Consider the following 22894-nt stretch of genomic DNA (forward strand, 5'->3'; position numbering starts at 1 on the left):
GTGATTAAATTCGATTAAATTCTAGTACCCATATTTTACTTTTGTACATATTCGTCTTATAACCTCTTTTCAGTATCATACGTCTCATTCTGCTGATCTTCCAAGTTCTTTGCCGTCTTTAATATAATTAATGTAGTAAAATCAAACATATATACAAGTGCAGTTGAAAGCTTGAAAGCCACTAGGAATGCTGTGACTGCGAAGTTGACTGTTTAAGAGATTCGAAATAAGTTGCCGATATTTCATTGTGAATAACAGAGTGGCTTTTGTACATGGTTAAAACATTTTGCACCTTCCTCACTGTATGCTCAACACACAAGACGAGTATCCGCATTTGAACTTTAACAGACTTTGGCATTAACGATTCACACTGCCCAGTTACCATTAGTGAATGACCCTCGTAGTTTGCGACGTCTTAGGTAAATGGACCTTACAAATCTTTTAAATGCATCTTACAAAACATAATAGCTCTGTGTGGTCTGTTTTATATGTATACTCGAGATCTATTAAGAACATCTCAGAGCGATGATAATGACAGTTTTCCATTGTATTACTTATCCCTTTTACTGTTGTACATTGTAACGGGAAAGAATTAGCTTGTATTATTATGAGTGTTTAAGGAAAGCATCGTGTTTTGCAAATCTATGTCTGCTGCATCAATAATAATGGAAACTTTGAATTTTAAGCAATCCGTCGAAACTAATATTTTACCTAGGCGGCAGTTGGAAGTTACCAGTAGGTATCCCCCTGCTGCAGCTAATCCACTTGCTCTCTTGTTCATTACCCATATGTGTCGTGTTTCAATAAGTGTAATTCAGTTAGTACTGTGCCATGTGATTTTTATCGACAGTGCGGCACTGCACGCCATACAAATCAAAGCAAACGGTGACAACACCAGCAGTTCCAGGAAACTGGTTGTTTATGTAAGAGGAAACTTCGTAAATCGGCCTCTGTGTGTTCATTCAATGCATAGAGTGCACTGACCAGAGATTTGCACCTAGTCCGTATAAGTCAGCTCGTGATGCCTCCTGAGAGATAGCTATCCTTCATGTTTGCATTTTATAGAATTGGTATTCATCTGCCAAACTTCCAAAGACTATTCAACTTCCAAAGACTGATCATAGAGATGGAAAATAAAAATATCCTTATCTTAAACATGACTGCGATTCAGCAACTGTATAGATGTGAAGAAATTGAAAAAATCGGCCAATCAGTTGCAAATCAAGTGTATTTAGTCCTGGACCTGGGTTTCGATATTTCTGAAAAAATCTTCTTACCACCATGTGATGCCACAAAGCCACTCCTTCCAAAGAAGATATTTTTAGAAGTATTGAATCCTAGGTCAAGGACTAAATAAACCTTCATATTGTGGCTGGCTGGGTGATATTTTCCATCTCTTAATAATTTCCTTTCACATTTTGGTTTCAATGACGAAACCACATTCCGTTTGAGTGACACAGAGAACAAGGTAAGAATTTTGGGAACACGTCAGCTAGCTAAGAGAAACTCTCCAAAGTCTCATATGATCGGATAGTATTTTTTAGAAAAACTGGTTGCAGGATCATCACACATCTACATACATCGAAGATCAGGATATTTATACAGTCGCGATATCATACCAGAAATTACATTTTTTAACAGGATGCAGCATTTCTTAAAAATGTGTGTCCTCTGCAATGGATCAGTTGAGACATGGCAGTAGTATGGCTACCCTCTGTCCAAACTCATCAAACTCCTTCTCTATAATTGAATTAATTAAAGTAATAAAAGAAAGAACTGAGTTGCTATGAGTATGTCTACTGTATAGAGAATTTTAGTAGGCGAAATGTGGTGAAAACCGCAATGTGATCCAAGTAGTAAATCACGAGATATTCTAACATTAATACAGCTTATTGATGTCATTTCGTGTGTGCCAGAAGCGAATGGGATCCGCCATTGTCGCAGACTGGGGCAGACGTGGCCCAGAAAATGCAAGTCACTGAGACGCAAGTGAAGCCATGGCATCGAGAAAGTCGCGAAGGCTGGCAGATGGATACAAACCGTATCCTAAGCAGAAATACTGCATAGTTTGCAGCAGTGAACATCTCATCATCCCAGATAGGTGGAACAGTCTAAACTGGAACGTAAAATATGATAAAGTTATGTGCTGTAATAGTTAGGAGACAGATAAAATTCTGGCAGGTATCATTTTGCAAGGGTATCTCATGGAGATACCGACGGAAGGTAGTCTGATATTAAAAACAGTAATAATTCTGGAATGTGATGGGGTGACATCATTATCACCCTGGTTGGTAAGCGGTAGGGAGGAAACGTTCAGGAAACGATCATGAATAGCTCAGTAGACAGTTCATTGAAGAGGAATGGACATCTCTAACAGGGCAATCACAGATGCTGGAAGAAAAACATAGGTACAAAGAAGATAATTGCGAAGACACGATGGTAGGAGAAGAAATACTTCAGCTGATCGATGTCCGAAGGAGCTAAAAAAATGTCCAGGAAAATTCTGGAATACAGGAACACAAGTTGCTGAGAAATGAAATAAGCAGGAACTACAAACAAGGTGAGGCGAAATGGGTCCATGAAAGTGCAAATAAATCGAAAAATAAATGAGTGTATGAAGGACTGACTCAGCATATAGAAAGATCAAAACAACCTTCGGTAAAATTAAAAGCAAGGCCGTAGCATTAAGAGTACAATGGAAATTTCATTGTTAATGCAGTGGAGAGAGCAGAAAGATGGAGCCGGCCGGGGTAGCCGAGCGGTTCTAGGCGCTACAGTCTGCAACCGCGCGACCGCTACGGTCGCAGGTTCGAATCCTGCCTCGGGCATGGATGTGTGTGATGTTCTTAGGTTAGTTAGGTTTAAGTAGTTCTAAGTTCTAGGGGACTGATGATCACAGATGTTAAGTCCCATAGTGCTCAGAACCATTTGAATCAGAAAGGTGGAAATATAACACTGAAGGCCTTTGTGAGAGATAAGACGTGGGTGAAGAAGTGACAGAAGAAGGAACAAGAGACTGCATAGAAGAGGTAGCGGATCCAGTATTAGAATCAGGAGTTACAAAATGGTTTAGAAGGCTGAATAAGGCAGAAGGGGTAGACAATATTCTATCGGAATTTCTAAAATCATTGGGGGAAGTCGAAACAAAATGATATTCAAGTTGGTGAGTAGAATGTATGAGTCCGGCGATACACCATCTGACGTTCGGAAAGACATTACCAACAATTCCGAAGACTGCAAGAGCCGACAAGAGCGAGAATTATCGCACAGACAGCTTAAGTTTCTGACAAGAATAGTAGACAGAAGAATGAAAAAGAGAACTGATGATCTGTCAAACGACCATCAGTTTGGCTTTAGGTCAGGCAAAGGCACCAGAGAGGTAGTCCTGTCGTTCATAGAATTTGTAGACGTGTAAAAAGCGTTCGACAACATCCAATGGTGCAGGAAGTTCAAAATTCTGTGAAAAATAGGGGTAAGCTATAGGGAAAGAGGGTCGTACGCAGTATGTACAAGAGCCTAGAGGGAACAATAAGACTGAAGACCGAGAACGAAGTTATTTGATCTAGACATGCTGCCACAGTATGGTAGGTCAGCAGCTGTTTAGTACTGAGGAAATTGGATTATTATTCTATTTCGTGTGGTTAGTAGCAAGGTATGTGGTTTCAGCCTGGGAGTATCGGCCCGAAATCGGTACCACTACAGATGCATTTTATATCAATGCAACTGAGACAGTTGAAATAACAGAATTATGCTATTTCCTAGGGAAATAAATGCTCTAATTAGAAAGGGTGTAATACTGCGATGTAGTCTTTCGCCACCACAGTTCAATCTGTAGGTCGAAAAAGCACTGATGGAAATGAAAGAAAGGTGAAAGAACGGAATTAAAATTCAAGGTGAAAGGATATCAGTGGTAAGATTCTCTGATGACATTGTTATCCTTAGTGAAGGGGAAGAATTACAGGGTCTGCTGAATGCAACGAATAGTCTAATGAGTAGAGAATATGGAGTGAGAGTTAATTTAAGATAGACGAAAGTGATGAGAAGTAGCAGAAATGAGAACTGTGAGAAAATTAACATCAGGATTGGTGATCACGCGGTAGATGAAGTTAAGTGATTCTCCTATCTATGTAGCACAATAACCCATGACGGACGGAGTAAGGAGGATATAAAAAGGAAACTAGCACTGACAAAAAGTGAATTCTTGTCCAACACAAGTCCACTAGTATCAAATTAATTTGAGGAGGAAATTACTGATAATGTACGTTTGGAGCAAGAAATTGTATTTAGTGGACTGTGAAGAAACTGGAATAAAACATAATAAAAGCATCTTAAATGTGGTGCTATAGAAGAATGTTGAACATTAGGTGGACTAATAAGGTAAGTAATGAAGAGGTTCTCCCGAGAATCGATGAGGAAAGGAAAGTATGGAAATCACTGACAAAAGAAGCGATATTATGATAGGACATCTGTTCTGGCATCACGGAGTACCTTGCATGGCAGTAGAGGGAGCCTTAGTGGGTAAAACTGTAGAGGAAAACAGAGATTGGAATACATCCAGCAAATAATTGAGGCTATAGGTTGCAAGAGCTATTCTGAGATGAAGAGGTTGGCACAGCAGAGGAACACGTGGGGGGCCGCATCAAACCAGTCAGTAAACTGATTACTCAACAACAAAAAATTCTTGTGCGTGTTAAGTAATAATTTCTTTGCTAGTCAAGTCGCGTAGGAAATGAATTTGATCGTTGATTATAAATAAAATTTGATTCGTGACAAATTCGCAGTCTTAGGTTATGTCAGACAATGCGCAAAACATATGCCAGTTGCAACGCCGTTACTGGCAACAAAAAAATGGCTCTGAGCACTATGGGACTCAACTGCTGTGGTCATAAGTCCCCTAGAACTTAGAACTACTTAAACCTAACTAACCTAAGGACAGCACACAACACCCAGCCATCACGAGACAGAGAAAATCCCTGACCCCGCCGGGAATCGAACCCGGGAACCCGGGCGTGGGAAGCGAGAACGCTACCGCACGACCACGAGATGCGGGCAACTGGCAACAATTTGGCTGATTTTACTGGTCCAATGTTTGCTGCCGCTGTGTTGTGGCGTTAACGTCGCTTATGACCGTTTGGCTGAGACGGGGAGAGAATTACGTTACTTCGTGTTCGTTGAAAAAGTGCCAACATCTCCTAAACTCTCCTGGTGATGTGGTAGCAAGACTCGGGTGGGAGTAAAAAGTTACGTTCGCGAGACCGCTGTGAAATCTGACTGAAGCATTTGTTACTTTGTACAAGTGTTGTACACCTGTGAAATTGGAAAACACTGGACCTCGACAATATGTTAAGCTTTCGGCAGATTTCTCTGTGATTCAATAGCGGGAGTAACCTCTTCCCTACAGTGTCATTTACCTAGCACATTTGTTCTCAGAACTGTTATAATGTAGTGCAACGTGCTGGTAACTGTCCTGTAGGTAAGTTTGACAGTTGGGGAAAATGCGGTTGGAGAAGACGCAATACCAAAAAGGTAGGTCTGCTGTTCATCAAATCAACCCACCCCTGTTAGATTAGCACTTTCCGATACAGGCGTTTACTGGAGGTATGTTGTGATTTACTGTTTGCATCGCCGTTATTTTCTGCCGTAGCAATCCGATGAGTTTTGCTTCGTTCGACAGAATTAAAGGGGTAGGATTCGTATTTACGTGAAATACGAGATGGATGAGGTTATAGGTTATAATGGCTCCCGGATCTTCTGTTAAACCATTGGGCTCCAAAGGTTACCTGATTTCGAAGTATAGGAATTTTTTAAAAATTTTCTGTTTGTTTCTGCAAGGCTTCGTCAGTATACCTCCCTCTCCAACAGCTTAGACCGAACTGAGGCACCGCATAGGAACAGCAGTGAATGCAGAAGCTCCAGAGATGTTTATAATGTATGGGATGAGTTTACTATCAAGTGGATGTTTTTCGTGCATCTGTAGAAGTGCCCATTGAAATGTTCTTAAAGGTAAATAAAAGATTCGTTGCTAAATCTAAATGTAAAGAGCATTCCAGGGTTGTATGTGCATGCATGCATAAGATAAACCCTTGTCAAAAGGAATGGTTCTGTTCAAAATAATATATCTGTTGACCTAATGCATAAGTTAAAATTCACCGATTTTTATAATGTTAATTGTCTTATGAAATCGTATGTATCTTTATCGAACACTGTGTGTTTGAGTTGAGTGTTGTTATATACAACACCTTATAAAATCACCCAAAAACTTTTACATACCCTGTTGTAGTAACAACCGTGTTAAATACAATGATGTTAATTTATTTATTTATTTACTTATTGTTCCATGGGACCAAATTAAGGCTCCAAGGTCGTGGAACGAGACAATACATGAAATTATAACAAAACAGTAGAAACAGATAAAATGCAATAGAAGAAACATATTCAGGCGACAAGTCGTAAGTTTAAGTAAAGAAAATCAACAATGTAACACTGGAATTTGTTTAATTTTTCAGCTCTTCCAGAAGCTCCTCGACAGAACAGAAGGAGTGAGCCATGAGGAAACTCTTCAGTTTAGACTTAAAAGTGTTTGAGCTACTGCTAAGATTTTTTAGTTCTTGTGGTAGCTTATTGAAAATGGATGCAGCAGAATACTACACTCCTTTCTGCACAAGAGTCAAGTGCATTCCACATGCAGATTTGATTTCTGCCTAGTATTAACTGAGTGAAAGCTGCTAACTCTTGGGAATAAGCTAAAATTGCTAACAGCAAACGACATTAAAGAATATATATACTGTGAGGGCGATATCAGAATTCCCAGACTATTGAATAGGGGTCGACAAGAGGTTCTCGAACTTACACCAGACATAGCTCGAACAGCCCGTTTTTTAGGAAAAATACCCTTTTTGAATCAGAAGAATTACCCCAAAAAATAATACCATACGATATAAGCGTATGAAAATATGCGAAGTAGACTACTTTTCGTGTTGAACTGTCACTTATTTCAGACATTATTCTAATGGTAAATAAAGCAGCATTTAGTTTCTGAACAAGATCCTGAACGTGGGCTTTCCCCAACAGCTTACTATCTATCCGAACGCCTAGGAACTTGAACTGTTCCGTCTCGCTTATAATATGCCCATTATGTCTGATCAAAATATCGGTTCTTGTTGAATTGTGAGTTAGAAACTGTAAAAACTGAGTCTTACTGTGATTTAGCATCAAATTATTTTCCACAAGCCACGAACTTATTTCATGAACTACATTATTTGATACTGTTTCAATATTAGGCCTACACAAAAGATCCTTCACTACCAAGCTGGTGATATCAGCAAACAGAAATATTTTTGAATCACTTGTAATACTAGAAGGCATATCATTTATATAAATAAGAAACAGCAGTGGCCCCAGCACCGATGTTATCGTAAGTACTTTGCTCATCCACAGGGAGTGTGCTGCATTCTCCAGCGAGACACCATACACAACCTGGTCGACTTACTGGTGGACATGAGACGCCGCTACGGCGAAAGAGACAACGGCCCAGACCGACGAACCGCTTGTCACCTGCATGTCCTCATGGTACAACGCGTGCTACTGGTACGTCGTACAGTGGCTCTGTTTCCGACCCTAACAATGGTCTCTGACTATAGGCTCCAGTATTTCCTCCACAGTTTACCGAGGTGCGGTGAGTCGATAAAACGTCATACACAGGTTTAACTCCAAGGAAATTTATATACTTTCCTTCAAAGCTGAGTTTATTATCTGAAGTATCGGGAGGCCCATACGTAATGCGGTACTGAACACTAGAGGCCATGAAAGGGGGACCCATCAGAATAGAAGAAAGCCTTGAGTTCGAGTCATCAGTAGGGATGCTGTAGCAGCAGAATGCGTCAGTGAGGAGAGCGGACTAGTCATTGTATGTGACTAGTCTTTGTATGTGACTCGAGTAACAAATCTATCAGGCATATTTCAACCCCTCTACAGCTGCCCAATTTCACTGTTGGCGATGTGATCGTATAGTGCAAACGAGAAGGCACAACCAGAGCTAAACCAGTACCAAGCAAACGACATGAACTGGCGGACAGTGCCTGTCGAACATTACTGATGGTGTGACTTTACGGATGGTGGTTGTGAAACGTAATTTCTAGTAACAAACCCACCATTCGTCTGACCATAGTGTACGTCAGACACTCTGTAACTAAATTCTCTTTAAGAAAGTTGCATATTTAAGCAGATGACAGCGATGTAATGAAACAAACCAAACCGAATGTAAAATGCTGGGCTAATCCAGAATACTGGTGGAACATTAAAAAAATTTGAAAACAGCTGACGATGCGCTCCAACTGGGCTGGCATACATATGGTTTTCATTGCCAAAAACAATTCAAGGAGGGGTTAGTATGCCATCAAATAAGCAACACGCAAATCTGTTAAAAAAAACCATGTTGTTGATGACCCTTTTCCTCCTATTAGGCTGGTGTACATTAGCAACAGTACAAACACAAGGATAAAAATCCCGTGCAACATTATTCACGTAACTTGCACTGGAGCCCCTAAATCTTAGTAATATCATTCGTCCGTAAATTCGGCTATCTAGCGACCCCAGTCTGATGTCAATAAATGATACCGCCGGCACGCGGGACTCTATATACAAAACGCCAGTATAGTTCTGTATTGTTTTGCCACCGAAACACACAATATCCTCAAAGACAATAAAACTGACACTAACAATCGGGACCTGAAAGTCATCTGCGATTACTTAACCCAATACTGAGAAAGTACACGACAAGATAACAGGCATTGTTCTACTTCCAGCATCAGTGTGAGAGATGATGTAACAGCGTGACATAAGCTTTGATCATCTGGGCTGACGACAACTAAATTTCTAAGTAAAGTCACAATCAAAAATATGATTTTAAAACACCAATTCCAGTCACTTCCTACGCGTTTGTTTATAGTTCGACTCTGCAGACATCAGAGGCCTATCAAACAGATTATTGCATCACTGAGGCGTACACAGACATCAGCTACAGATCCGTCCTCAACCTACGCCCGTTGATATCTGCGTCGAAAACGGGACACTGAAACGTGCTCATAAATTTTGGCTGCCTATGACGTCAGACTTGTCACAGTTCTCAAATTATGATGTTCCACGTGTGTTCCTCCCCGATAAACCCACTCCGATATCTCCTTATATTAGTGTTGTGGCACTTTGCCCGCTTTAGAAGTTACAGGGAGAGGTCCCCAGCGGTCTGATCGACGTTTCGAAACCATCTATACTGTGATTTAGGATAAGATCCCGGATATCACACATTGCAGCCATTCACCCTGATGCGCTCCCCTTTGCTAAAAAAATTGGGAAATTCGTTTGTCACTTAACAGTGTTAAAAGAAGCCGCAGTAAATGACATATTTGTGTGGTGTAATCCATAAACAAGTCGCCTCAGAAGTAGGAGTTTGTGGGTTCGAAACTTGATAGGTGCAGTAGTGTTTTTACCTTATATCTTTCTCTTTTTATTTCAATATTTATCTTATCTTTATCCCATGACTTTGACCATCATTTTTACCAGTTAACTGACTTAAAATAATTTTTTATTTCCATTCCTTTTTCACATAATTTTAACAGTAATATCACTTAGATTTGCTCTCATTTTTCTTCCTTCATTCTTTTTCCACTTAAATCTTTGTTCGTGAATTTTTTATTAATTTTATGCATTAATTTCGTTTTAACTTCTTTTGTGTCATTACGCTCGTTTTCGACCACATTATTGCGTTCATTAGTTTGATTTTTTCAGCTATTTGTCAAAAACTGACATTTTTAGCCCATGTCTGCGCACAAAATATAGCTTACTTCTTACATAGAAGATAACAGCTACCACACCCTTTTTACAATGCAATTTATTTATTTAAATAGCGCTGATATCTGTTTCGAACCGACAGATTCATCTTCTGACGGATACTTCACGTTTTACATTAGTTTTCGCGTTTTGTTTTCCCAACTGGTGATATTTTCTTATGGTGGTGGTGCCCCTACAACCAAAACGAGATGTGATACTATGTCCTTTTAACTGTAATTGTGCCTCACAACTATTTTAAGTGATGTATTACAGGTAAGATGTTCCAGTTCAGATTGCTAATGATCTTGGAGCGGCTAAAACTGTTAAGATGCACTTTTTTATGTGAATGTATGCACATAATGTAAACCACCACTCACACACTAAAAAGTTTGATCACATGGAGGTATGTATACAAAGATGGCGATATTACAATAGTAATAACGCCAACGAGTTCGACTCTCAGAGATATTTCGTCAACAGATGCAAAAGAAACTCAACGAATCTCAACATCAAATGTAACAGGAAATGTCTGTCAGCACAGTAACAACAAATTATATAAAAGTGAAGATTAATTCTAAAACCAGTACCGCCAAAACAGTTAAAGCAAAACTTGAAATCATGTGGCTCAAGCCAGAGATAAAAATGCAGTGTAAAGAGAAAGAACTTCTCAACAGGCAACTGTAAAGTCTACACTTGGGACTTGGAAATGCCTCTCCAGACTTCAGTTCTCTAATATCCTATAATACATTAAGGACTTCACTGTAAAAGAACTACAGAACACACTGTGTGGGCATTAGAAAAAACTTGATGCTTAGAAAATGAAAAAATAGAACCTCCCCCCCCCCCCCCCCTCCCCACCAAAGACTCATATGATACCCAACATCAGTTTCATGAAAGAAATATTAACTCAACTAACATCAGTTTTACAAATAATGAATTTGCACTCGTAAACAAAGGTCTAAAGCGTAGCAAGGAGCCCAGACTTAATGGCATAACTTGAAGAGTCTTATTGTGTCTATTAAGTTTGCATGTGATGCTGTAAAATTAAATTAGAGGGAAACCAATGCTTTAGCCTTCATAGCCAATAAAATAATAACAAGACGCCTCTAAAACGACTGTTCACACAGAAACAGGGACCTAAGCGTTCTAAATTGTATGAACTCCAAACTTCCTAAGATTAAAGCTTTAATAATCAAAGCTGATAAAATTAACTGTGCAGTGATAATGTATTAAAATTATTATGTTGACCAACCATTTAATTCTTGAATAGTAATAACATAACTGAATCAGATTTTGACCCTACTTCTAAATTTAGGCCAAAATTACTAAAACACTTGTTGTTGTTGTGGTCTCCAGTCCAGAGACTGCTGCTCTCCATGCTACTCTGTCTTGTGCAAGGTTCTTCATCACCCGGTACCTACTGCAACCTACATCCTTCTGAATCTGTTGAGTGTATTCATCTCTTGGTTTCCCTCTACGATTTTTACCCTCCACGCTGCCCTCCAATACTAAATTGATGATTTCTTAATGCCTCAGAATATGCCCTATCAACCGATCCCTTCTTCTAGTCAAGTTGTGCCACAAACTCCTCTTCTCCCCATTACTATTCATTAACTCCTCATTAGTTATGTGATCTACCCATCTAATCTTCAGCATTCATCTGTAGCACCACGTTTCGAAAGCTTCTATTCTCTTCTTATCTAAAGTATTTATCGTCCACGTTTCACTTCCATACCTGGCTACACTCCATACAAATACTTTCAGAAACAACTTCCTGACACTTAAATCTACACTCGATGTTAACAAATTTCTCTTCCTCAGAAACGCTTTCCTTGCCATTGCCAGTCTACATTTTATATCCTCTCTACTTCGACCATAATCAGTTATTTTGCTCCGCGAATAGCAAAACTCGTTTACTACTTTAAGCGTCTCATTTCCTAATCTGATTCCCGCAATATCACTCGATTATATCCGACTACATTCCATTATCCTCGTGTTGCGTTTGTTGATGTTCATCTTACATCTTCCTTTCAAGACACTGTCCATTCCGTTCAGCTGCTCTTCCAGGTCCTTTGCAGTCTCTGACAGAATTACAATGTCACCGACAAACCTCAAAGTTTTTATTTCTTCTCCACGGATTTTAATTCCAGCTCCGAATTTTTCTTTTGATTACTTTACTGCTTGCTCAATGTACAGATTGAATAACAAGGGGGATAGGCTACAACCCTGTCTCACTCACTTCCCAACCACTGCTTCCCTTACATGCCCCTGGACTCTTACAACTGCCATCTGGTTTCTGTACAATTTGTGAATTGCCTTTCGCTCCCAGTATTTTACACCTGACACCTTCAGAATTTGAAAGAGAGTATTCGAGACAACATTGTCAAAAGCTTTCTCTAAGCGTACGAATGTTAGACACGTAGGTTTGCCTTTCCTTAATCTATTTTCTAAGATAAGTCGTAGGGTCAGTATTTCCTCATGTCTTCCAACATTTCTACAGAATCCAAACTGATCTTCCCCCGAAGTCGGCTTCTACCAGTTTCTCCATTCGTCTGTAAAGAATACGTTTTAGCATTTTGCAGCCGTGACTTATTAAACTGGTAGTTCGGTAATTTTCACATCTGTCAACACCTGCTTTCTTTGGGATTAGAATTATTATATTCTCCTTGAAGTATGAGGGTATTTCGCCTGCCTCATACATCTTGCTCACCAGATCGTAGAGTTTTGTCAGGGCTGGCTCTCCCAAGGCTATCAGTATTTCTAATGGAATGCTGTCTACTCCAGGGCCCTTTTTTTCGACTTAGGCCTTTCAGTGTTCTATCAGACTCTTCACGCAGTATAATATCTCCCATTTTATCTGCATCTACATCCTCTTCCATTTCTATAATCCTGTCCTCAAGTGCATCGCCCTTGCATAGACCCTCTATATACACCTTCCACCTTTCTGCTTTCCCTTCTTTGCTTAGAACTGGGTTTCCATCTGAGCTCTTTATATTCATACAAGTGGTTCTCTGTTCTCCAAAGGTCTGTTTAATTTTCCTGTAGGCAGTATTTATCTTACCCCTAGTGGTATGCGCCTCTACATCCTTACATTTGTCCTCCAGTCATCCCTGCTTAGCCATTTTGCACTTCCCGTCGATCTCATTTTGGAGACATTTGTATTCCTTTTAGCCTGCTTCATTTACTGCATTTTTATATTTTCTCCTTTCAGCAATTAAATTAAATATCTCTTCTGTTACCCAAGGATTTCAATTAGCCCTTGTCTTTTTACCTACTTGATACTCTGCTACCTTCACTATTTCGGCTCTCAAAGCTACCCTTTCTTCTTCTACCGCATTCCTATCCCCCATTCTTGTCAGTCATTCCCTAATACTCTCCCTGAAGCTCTCTACAACCTCTGGTTCTTTCAGTTTATCCAGGTCCCATCTCCTTAAATTTCCACCTCTTTGCAGTTTCTTCAAAGTTAGTCTACAGTTCATAACCAATAGATTGTGGTCAGAGACCACATCTGACCCTGGAAATGTCTTACAATTGAAAACCTGATTCCTAAATCTCTGTCTTACCATTATATAATCTATCTGACACCTTCTAGTATCTCCAGGCTTCTTCCATGTTTACAACCTTCTTTCACTATTCTTGAACCAAGTGTTAGCTATGATTAATTTATGCTCTGTGCAAAATTCTACCAGGCGGCTTCCTCTTTCATTTCTTAGCCCCAGTCCATATTCACCTACCGTGTTTCCTTCTCTCCATTTTCCTACTATCGAATTCCAGTCACCCATGACTATTAAATTTTCATCTTCCTTCACTATCTGAATAATTTCTTTTACCTCATCATACATTTCGTCAATCTCTTCGTCATCTGCGGAGCTAGTTGGCATGTAAACTTGTACTATGTGGCAGACGTGTGCTTCGTATCTATCTTGGCCACAATAATGCGTTCACTATGCTGTTTGTAGTAGCCTACCCGCATTTCTATTTTCCTATTAATTATTGAACCTACTCCTGCATTACCCCTATTTGATTTTGTATTTATAACATTGTATTCACCTGACCAGAAGTCTTGTTCGTCCTGCCACTGAACTTCACTAATTCGCACTATATCTAACTTTAACCTATCCATTTCCCTTTTTAAATTTTCTAACCTACCTGCCCGATTAAGGGATCTGACATTCTACGCTCCGATCCGTAGAATGCCAGTTTTCTTTCTCCTGATAACGACGTCCTCTTGAGTAGTCCCCGCCCGGAGATCCGAATGGGGGACTATTTTACCTCCGGAATATTTTACCCAAGAGGACGCCAACATCATTTAACCATACAGTAAAGCTACATGCCCTCGGGAAAAATTACGGCTGTAGTTTCGCCTTGCTTTCAGCCGTTCGCAGTACCAGCACAGCAAGGCCGTTTTGGGTAGTGTTACAAAGCCAGATCAGTGAATCATCCAGGCTGTTGCCCCTGCAATCACTGAAAAGGCTGCTGCCCCCCTTCAGGAACCACACTTTTGTCTGGCCTCTCAACAGATACCCCTCCGTTGTGGTTGCACCTACGGTACAGCCATCTGTATCGCTGAGGCACGCAAGCCTCCCCACCAACGGCAAAGTTCATGGTTCATGGGGGGGGACCAAAACACTTGAGAATTGTAATTTCCTCCTAACTAATTGGGAAGTGCGTGACTGCATTTCCATGAACCCCACTGTTGGCAATGGGTAGCAGCGTAGCCGAGGTGTTGTCAGATATTTACATAAATCACTTAGAGCAGACATTTCTTGAGGGTAACAATAACTTCATCAGCGAAATCGCCAAAAGAAATGTTTATTTTGCGATTCTTAACCCCACTGGCACACACAGCTAATGTACATAACCTATCAGCTGATGTATAAGTAACTGTATAGTGCACCTGATGATGGCAGCATGTTGCCGAAATGCATTGTGCTAATAAAGTAAAAGTAAAAAGTAACTGAAGCAGTATACATTATTCCACATAATCATATAATACAGTCACAGAGGGTGATGGCTGGGTGTTGTGTGCTGTCCTTAGGTTAGTTAGGTTTAAGTAGTTCTAAGTTCTAGGGGACTGCTGACCATAGATGTTAAGTCCCATAGTGCTCAGAGCCATTTGAACCATTTTGAACAGTCGCAGACCTCGAACAACTTCCATATAACATGGATAAATTTAAATGAAATTACATGTTTCATGCGCGTAACCGCTTAAGTGTGACTTCCTCGTGTGACCTCTCCTTTCGCAGATCCATGAGGCTACACTGAGGCAGGTAGGCCTGTGTCCCTCCGCACGGCTCCGCACTCCGTGATGATCTGTGTGGGCGCTGGGCGTGCAACCTCCTTTCCCTGCAACTCCCTCTGGCAATCGGCGAACTTACGTTAACGTTGAGTTGTATTCTTGAAGAAAATACCACGCGAACCGCACTCCGTGTTCCAGGTGATGGCTCTGTCGATAATCGGGGGGTGGGTAGCGGCGCCCGTGCTGCCCCACATCTCGTCGCTCCGATCACACAACGGCTCTGCCGTCCCGTGGCAGACGCCGCTGCCGCTCTGGCTGCCGGTGGACATGCAGCGCTCTCCGCTCTACGAATGCCTGTACGTCACGCAGTGCGTGTGCCTGTTCATGTCCCTCGCCTCCGCTTCAGCACTGGACGCTTTCTTCTGCAACGTAACGCTGATGATCACCGCCGAGCTGCAAGTTTTGAATGATAACGTTTCCTCGCCGAGGGAGAAAGAGGCGACTGTCGTCAAAGGAAGTCAGAAGTCTCTGCCGATGCTGTTTTGTGATGAGGACGAAGCTGCCGTCCTAAAGTTTAACTACGGTGCCACAGAGGCTCCTGCTACGTCAGCAACAGAGAAGGATGCTTCACAGAATCAGACATACCTCCGATTAGTTGAAAATATTCGACACCATCAAGCAATTCTACGGTAAGTTATGTTCAACACTGCCTGTATTCACAAAATTCGTACTGTCTATTGTCTGTCTGTCTAGATTAATAACAACGAAATATTACAAACTCAAGCACTGTGTACTCATAAATTTCTTTCACTTTACGCCAAACAGAATTAAACCGTTTACTGAGTCACTTAGAGTATTAAGTGACTATCTGCAACGGTGAAACTACAAGCACGTCTCGTTAGTCATTGGCAGGTGTCCGCCTGCTTATCTGAGTGGTAACATGCTTGCCTACCATGCAGGGGGCCTGGGTTCGATTCCCCGCCGGGTTGGAGATTTTCTCAGCTCATGGACTGTGTGTTGTGTTGTCCTCATCATCATTTCATCCTCATCACCCGAACGCAAGTCGCCTAATGCGGCATCGACTGAAATAAGACTTGCACTCGGCGGTCGAACTTCGCCGAATGGGGCCTCCCGGCCAGCCATGCCACACGCTCATTTCCTTTCATTGGCAGGTGTTAAGGTGGATTATTACGATGTCTTGTAACCTGAAGGAAAGCATGTTTGCAGGTGGAATAGGTAAATACTAGTACCTGTCAATTTGTTTTGTTTATTTTATTTTTATGTCATTCGGTTGCAGAAAAGCCAACTAAAGGAGAAACTACGTCATGTCATCCACAGCTGCACGAACAGGAAATCTATGAACTACACGAACTACTGTAACTGTTCTTGAATATTTCCTATAGGTGGCGCTTCATAGCTGTTACATATTTAAAAGACGTCACGTAGAAAACGCAGGCAGCAGTTAACTCGACTCACTATATTTTACGACCAGCTGCGAGCACAGACGCTCGTTTTCGGTCACTGGAAATAGTATCTCTACATCCTAGGCGTCAGATATCAGCATTTTTCCATTAGCTTAGGTCAAACTGGCCTCAGAAATGTTTATCCTTAATAATCTGGAATCAGAGAGTTGAGACTGTCACACCATTGTCATCACTGATAAAATCTAGTGTTGGACTGTAAATGTTGCTATCTGGGAAAATACATTTTTGAAGCAGTTTTGATTTAATTGTAACTAATTCGACACAAAACTGTTGTTTTGGACGTCATTACTCTTTACGTACAAGGTCGTTAATGTGATCCGTTGATGAGTATGATTGTTCATGATCGGAACTGGTATCAGAATAAAGTGGTCTTAGCAGCGGTCGGTGTTTTTTATATTACTTACTGTGTTTTTGAATGCTCTACTACCAGCTACCGCGTGCGTAGCTAAGTGGTTAGCGTGCTTGACAGCTATGCCGAGGACCCTGTTCGATTCTCGGGTCCGCAGCTCGTGGTCGTGCGGTAGCGTTCTCGCTTCCCGCGCCCGGGTTCGATTCCCGGCGGGGTCAGGAATTTTCTCTGCCTCGTGATGACTGGGTGTTGTGTGATGTCCTTAGGTTAGTTAGGTGTAAGTAGATTTAAGTTCTAGGGGACTGATGAGCATACATGTTAAGTCCCATAGTGTTCAGAGCCAATTACATCTACATCGATTCTCGGTACTATAGCGCTTTTCCTTGTTAGACGCGGTGGAACGGAGTGCATTCAGCCTCATAATACCAGCTAAGGAGCTGCTTCAATCAGAAGTAGCGGTTTTATGATCTGGGAAACTGACAACGGCCGGAACAGCAATGTAAAGACACCATGCCCATCCATACTCCACTCCAATGACGTCACATGGCAGAGGATGATATGGTGGTCGGTCGGTACTGAATGGCCAAACAAGGCGATCAGATGGAACTTTCCCTGGAGCTGAAACACTTGCAGATATACATTTATGCGGAGCATGCAGCTCAAGCAGCTTTTCGCAGATAGTACACATGCACACCTAGAATTTTTCCCATTTCTAGCAGTGTAGAACAGCGTGGTGCAGTCGGTGACACGTGGTATTAGGAATTAGCTTTAATATATTATGATACGTTGAAAAATTGGCGTCGAGTCAGAGTTTTTATGATGATTTATTGTGCCTTTGCTAGTTATGGGCTGGTTTGCACATCTTCAGACGAGGTCTAGGTTAGGTTGTCATGTGACAGTTTGGTTATGAGTTGGGAAGCCAACGAACGTGAAAGCAGAAAACCTGGTTGTGGTGACAGACTCATCTGTAGATTGTCTTGAGATCTACGTTGGGTTGTAAGGTAGCAATCTGTCTGTGAGTTGGAGCAGCCAACGAATGTGTAAGCAAAATACCTGTCTGTGGTAGCCTTCCTAACAATAGCAGGGCGTCACGTCCAGGCCCAAGCAACTAGTTGACAAAAAAAAACCCTATATGGATCGTCAAATGACATCAAAGATTGAGGCTGGAAAGAACTCTAGTTTTCAAGCGCGGCCTAGGACCGCTCCTCTAGTCCGAAAATTGCCACCGGGAATGCGGGTAGTCTATAAAAATGAAGCCACCATAAGTGGAAGTCACGCGCTAGACCAAAGTTAAACTGACTAACGACCCTGTGCTGCCATGTTTCAGCTTTCTTACGTGGTTGCGCCTTCGTTCCTCTCCACACAGCGTTGTGCGCCCCCTTCACGGTGTCCATCGTGATTACGGCCTGCAGCGTCACTGCTCAGTTCGCTTTCTGTGGCCACCCGTGTCACACAGGCGCGCTGTATCAGCATTCGGTAAGTATTCGCCTCTAACATAGGAATTTCGTTGTGGTTCACCATATCACGTTGAAAGTTGATTTGCACTTTTTGCAGCGCAGGGTTATTACTTAGTCAAACTTTGATCTGGGCGTGACTTCCACACAGTGTCCTCTGGTGGCTTTGTTTTAGAGACTGCATGCATTCCCGATAGCAATTTTGGGACATTCTTTGCAACCGCAATTTTGGATGTTATTCGACGATGAGGTAAAGGTGTACATACTACTTGTTTGGGCAAGGACATGAAGTCCTGCTGCTGTTGCTTTAAATTATTTTTTAGTTTTTGAATGGTAATCTTCAAATTTTTTAGAATTTCTTAATTGCTTAATGGAGTAGGTTACAGCTGTTCTTTGGATTTCAGATGCAACTGATAATGGGGCTATGACCCCATTGCCATGCTAGAGTACAGCGACTTCCGTCGTGTAAGTACTTCGCCCAGTACATGGTGTTAGTTTGGCTATGAGTTGCTGAAGCCAACGAATATGAAAGCAAAATACCTGGCTGTGGCGACCGACTGATCTGTAACTTAGTCCGAGCTGTAACTTAGGTTAAATGGTGATAGTTTGCTTGTGACTTTGTAAAGTCAAAGATGGTGACAGTAAAAAACGGCCTGAAGTGTCTTCGGCTCCGCAGAAACGTAACCATTTTCCACATCAGCATAAGTGCAGTCTGTACAACTGTACACTGCGCTATACATCACATGAACATGTGTACTATCAGGCCTCATGGTTCCCATCAATTCTTCACACTTCACGCAGAAGTGCTCAGTTGCTCACAGACTTGATGGCCCCCTCGCTGACAGGGGTGACCCTTCGTCACAGGAGTCACTTGAAAACACAGTATAATTTGTAGACTGTCGATGGAATGCCTCGACATGCGAATGATCATCAGTCCACAAAGATCTTTAACACGATACCGATTATTGCTGTCATAGTACATATCCCTTGGCGTGCTGCATAGTGATTTGGAATTAATACCCCATACAAAGAAGATGTTGATTTACTCTTATTTTATTTACTGGACTATTTCCATTAGTTTCCGAGTTCTCTTCAGGCAAAACTTTGAATTATTGTGTAATTCCACCTGTTAGAGTACTCGGACATACTTCATTCATTACTCTTCTTACCGTTTTTGTTATAGATGCATCAGACTGCTGGAGACATCGATGAAATACTCGATTCCTTTCCAACTCCTCACCAGCGTCACATCCATGTGTTTCGTTCTATTCGTTTGTGCTGCGGTAAGGACTACATACATCATTGTTGTGTTTTTTCTCTAATTCCATGATAGCAACAAAATAAATGTACAGTCCTGTTTTAACATTACTATAGATGTGGATGTGCATACACAATAAATAACGTATATTCGTATCACTTGCAGCTAGAAATTTGTCTAATTCATGCTTATTTTTTTGTCAACGTTTGTAGTGGCATAGTCATCGTGAAGACCAGCTGAAACCATTACGCTTACAGGATGTACGTAACACCTATGGCGTGACTTTAATCACTAGCTAATGGTTTATTAAAAGACTATTGCCACATGTAATTACTTACATCATCGCTACATGAGGCATGAATTACAGTTCCTGTGATGTAGTAAGATACGCATACAATGTGCATTAGAGCTTCATGAGAGAGACGACATTCTTAGTCATGGATCATGTGTGTACTCGCTTTCGGGGGGCACGAACTTCGGGTCTTCGTTTGGGTTGGCTGGTGTACGTGTTTCCTGTTTGCCATAAACAACTACAGGCAAAGAAATTCCTGGAAGATTAAAACTGTGTGCCGGACCGAGACTCGAACTCGGGACCTTTGCCTTTCGCGGGCAAGGTAGAGCACTTACCCGCGAAAGGCAAAGGTCCCGAGTTCGAGTCTCGGTCCGACACACAGTTTTAATCTGCCAGGAAGTTTCATATCAGCGCACACTCCGCTGCAGAGTGAAAATCTCATTCTGGAAACATCCCCAAGGTTGTGGCTAAGCCCTGTCTCCGCAATATCCTTTCTTTCAGAAGTGCTAGTTCTGCAAGGTTCGCAGGAGAGCTTCTGTAAAGTTTGGAAGGAAGGAGACGAGGTAATGGCAGGAGTAAAGCTGTGAGGACGGGGCATGAGTCGTGCTTGGGTAGCTCAGTAGGTAGAGCAGTTGCCCGCGAAAGGCAAAGGTCCCGAGTTCGAGTCTCAGTCCGGTACACAGTTTTAATCTGCCAGGAAGTTTCATATCAGCGCACACTCCGCTGCAGAGTGAAAATCTCATTCTGGAACTACAGGCAAATTCCGAATAGTTTCTGAATAAGGCAACGACCGCTTCCTTCCTCCATTGAGTGCTAGTTCTCAAAAGACCTCGGAATCCACGAGTCGATAAACCTCAAACTATTTTACTCTCTGTCTTTTACGTCTACATCTACACTCCCAATATTTACACTATGTAGAGGAGGAAACTTTAGTTAAACTATCATTTCCCTCAATTACCACGTCAATTCGCGAATGCATGGAATGAACGACAGTCGTGTAAGCTTCCGTATAAGATACACACGAATATCACTGCCGTACCATTTTTCTGAACCATCAGTCACCTTACTGGTTTGATGCGGTCCACCAACAATTCCTCTCCTGTGCCAACCTCGTAATCTGAGAGTAGCACTTGCCTCAAACTAGTGGCTCAATTATTTTCTGGGTTTATTTCAATGTCTGTCTTTCTCTACTCGTCTTATGCTCTTCAGCAACCCTCTAATACCATGAAAGCTACTAGCAGATGTCCTACCATCCTGTCCCTTATTCTTGTCAGTGTTTTTCATATATTCCTTTCCTCGCCGACTCTGCTCAGAACCTACTCATTTCTCATTTATCAATCCACCTAATTTTCAACATTCTTCTTCCGAAGCACCACAATTCAAATTCTTCGATTATATTTTCTCCAGTTTTCCCACAGTTAATGTTTCAATACCATAAAACACTATGCTCCAAACATACATTCACAGAAATTTCTTCCTCAAATTAAGGTCAATGTTTGATACTAGTAGACTTCTCTTGGTTAAGAATGGCCTTGTTCCTAGTGCTAGTTTGTTTTTATGTCCTCCTTGTTCGAACCATCGAATATTATTTTGCTGCTACTTCTCATTACTTTCATCTTTCTTTGATTTATTCTCAATCCGTATTCGGTACTCATTAGACTGTTCATTCCGTTTAGGAAATCCTATAATTCTTCCTTTTCACTTAGGAGAACAATGTCATCAGCGAATCTTATCACCGATATTCTTTCACAGTCCGCAGCTCGTGGTCGTGCGGTAGCGTTCTCGCTTCCCACGCCCGGGTTCCCGGATTCGATTCCCGGCGGGGTCAGGGATTTTCTCTGCCTCGTGATGACTGGGTGTTGTGTGCTGTTATTAGATTAGTTAGGTTTAAGTAGTTCTAATTTCTAGGGGACTGATGACCGTAGATGTTAAGTCCCATAGTGCTCAGAGCCATATCCTTTCACCTTGAATATTAATTCCACTGGTGTACTTCCCTTTATTTCCGCCATTGCTTCTTCAGCGTACAGAATTAACAGTAGGGGTGAAAGACTACATCACGACTTAGACCCTTTTTAATCCGAGTACTTAGTTCTTGGTCTTCTACTCTTACTGCACCCTTCTGGCTCTTGTACGTATTGTATACTACCCGCCTTTCCCTACAGCTTACGCCTAATTTTTCTTGGAATTTCAAACGTTTTGCACCATTTGACGTCGTCGAAAGCTTTTTCCAGGCCCATAGATCCTGTAATCGTGTCTTGATTTTTCTTTAGTCTTGCTTCCACTATCAACCGCAACGTCAGAACTGCCTCTCTGGTGCCTTTACCTTTCCTAAATCCAAACGGATAGTCATCAAACATATCCTCAAGTTTCTTTTTCAATCTTCTGTGTATTATTCTTCTCTGCAACTTGGATACAAGAGCTGTTAAGCTGATTGTGCCATAATTCTCGTACTTGTCGGCTCTTACAATATTCGGAATTGTGTGGATGATGTAGTTCCGAAACTCAGATGCTTTTTTGCCAGTCTCATACAGTCTACACATAAACGTGAGTAGGCTTTCTGTTGCCATTTTTGCCGAAAATTTTAGAAATTCTGATGGAATGTTATCTATCCCTTCCTCCTAATTTGATCTTATTTCTTCCAAAGGTCTTTTAAAGTCTTTTAAATACTGGAACCCCATCCAGATCGTCTGTTGTCTCATCTTGTATCACGTAATCAGAAATTCTTTTGGAAATATGACCTGAGTTCCAATGCTGAGGTCATCGGTCACTAGGCTTACACACTGCTTAACGTAACTTAAACTAACTTACGCAAAGGACAACACACACACCGATGCCCGAGGAAGGACTCGAACCTCCGACTGGGGGAGCCGCGCGAATCGTGGCAAGGCCCCTGGCGGCACATCAGACACGTATTCTCCCTCGTAGAGACCTTCAGTGCACTCTTTCTACCTCTCCGCTCTGTCCTATGCATTTTACAGTGGAGTTCCCATTCC

At 41.6% G+C, this 22894-nt stretch overlaps 1 protein-coding gene across 1 annotated transcript in view; it reads left to right on the top strand.

The window, feature by feature from the left end:
* The first annotated feature begins 19563 nt into the window (after positions 1–19563).
* LOC124605650 (odorant receptor 43a-like) overlaps positions 19564–22894 on the top strand; it is a 40209-nt gene continuing 36878 nt past the window's right edge. The window contains exon 1 of the mRNA XM_047137477.1: positions 19564–19634. Within this exon, the coding sequence (XP_046993433.1) occupies positions 19605–19634 (30 nt within the window). The 5' untranslated portion in view covers positions 19564–19604. The remainder of the gene's footprint in view (positions 19635–22894) is intronic.

The sequence above is a fragment of the Schistocerca americana genome, chromosome 1 (assembly GCF_021461395.2).
Source record: "Schistocerca americana isolate TAMUIC-IGC-003095 chromosome 1, iqSchAmer2.1, whole genome shotgun sequence".
Taxonomy (NCBI): Eukaryota; Metazoa; Arthropoda; class Insecta; order Orthoptera; family Acrididae; genus Schistocerca; species Schistocerca americana.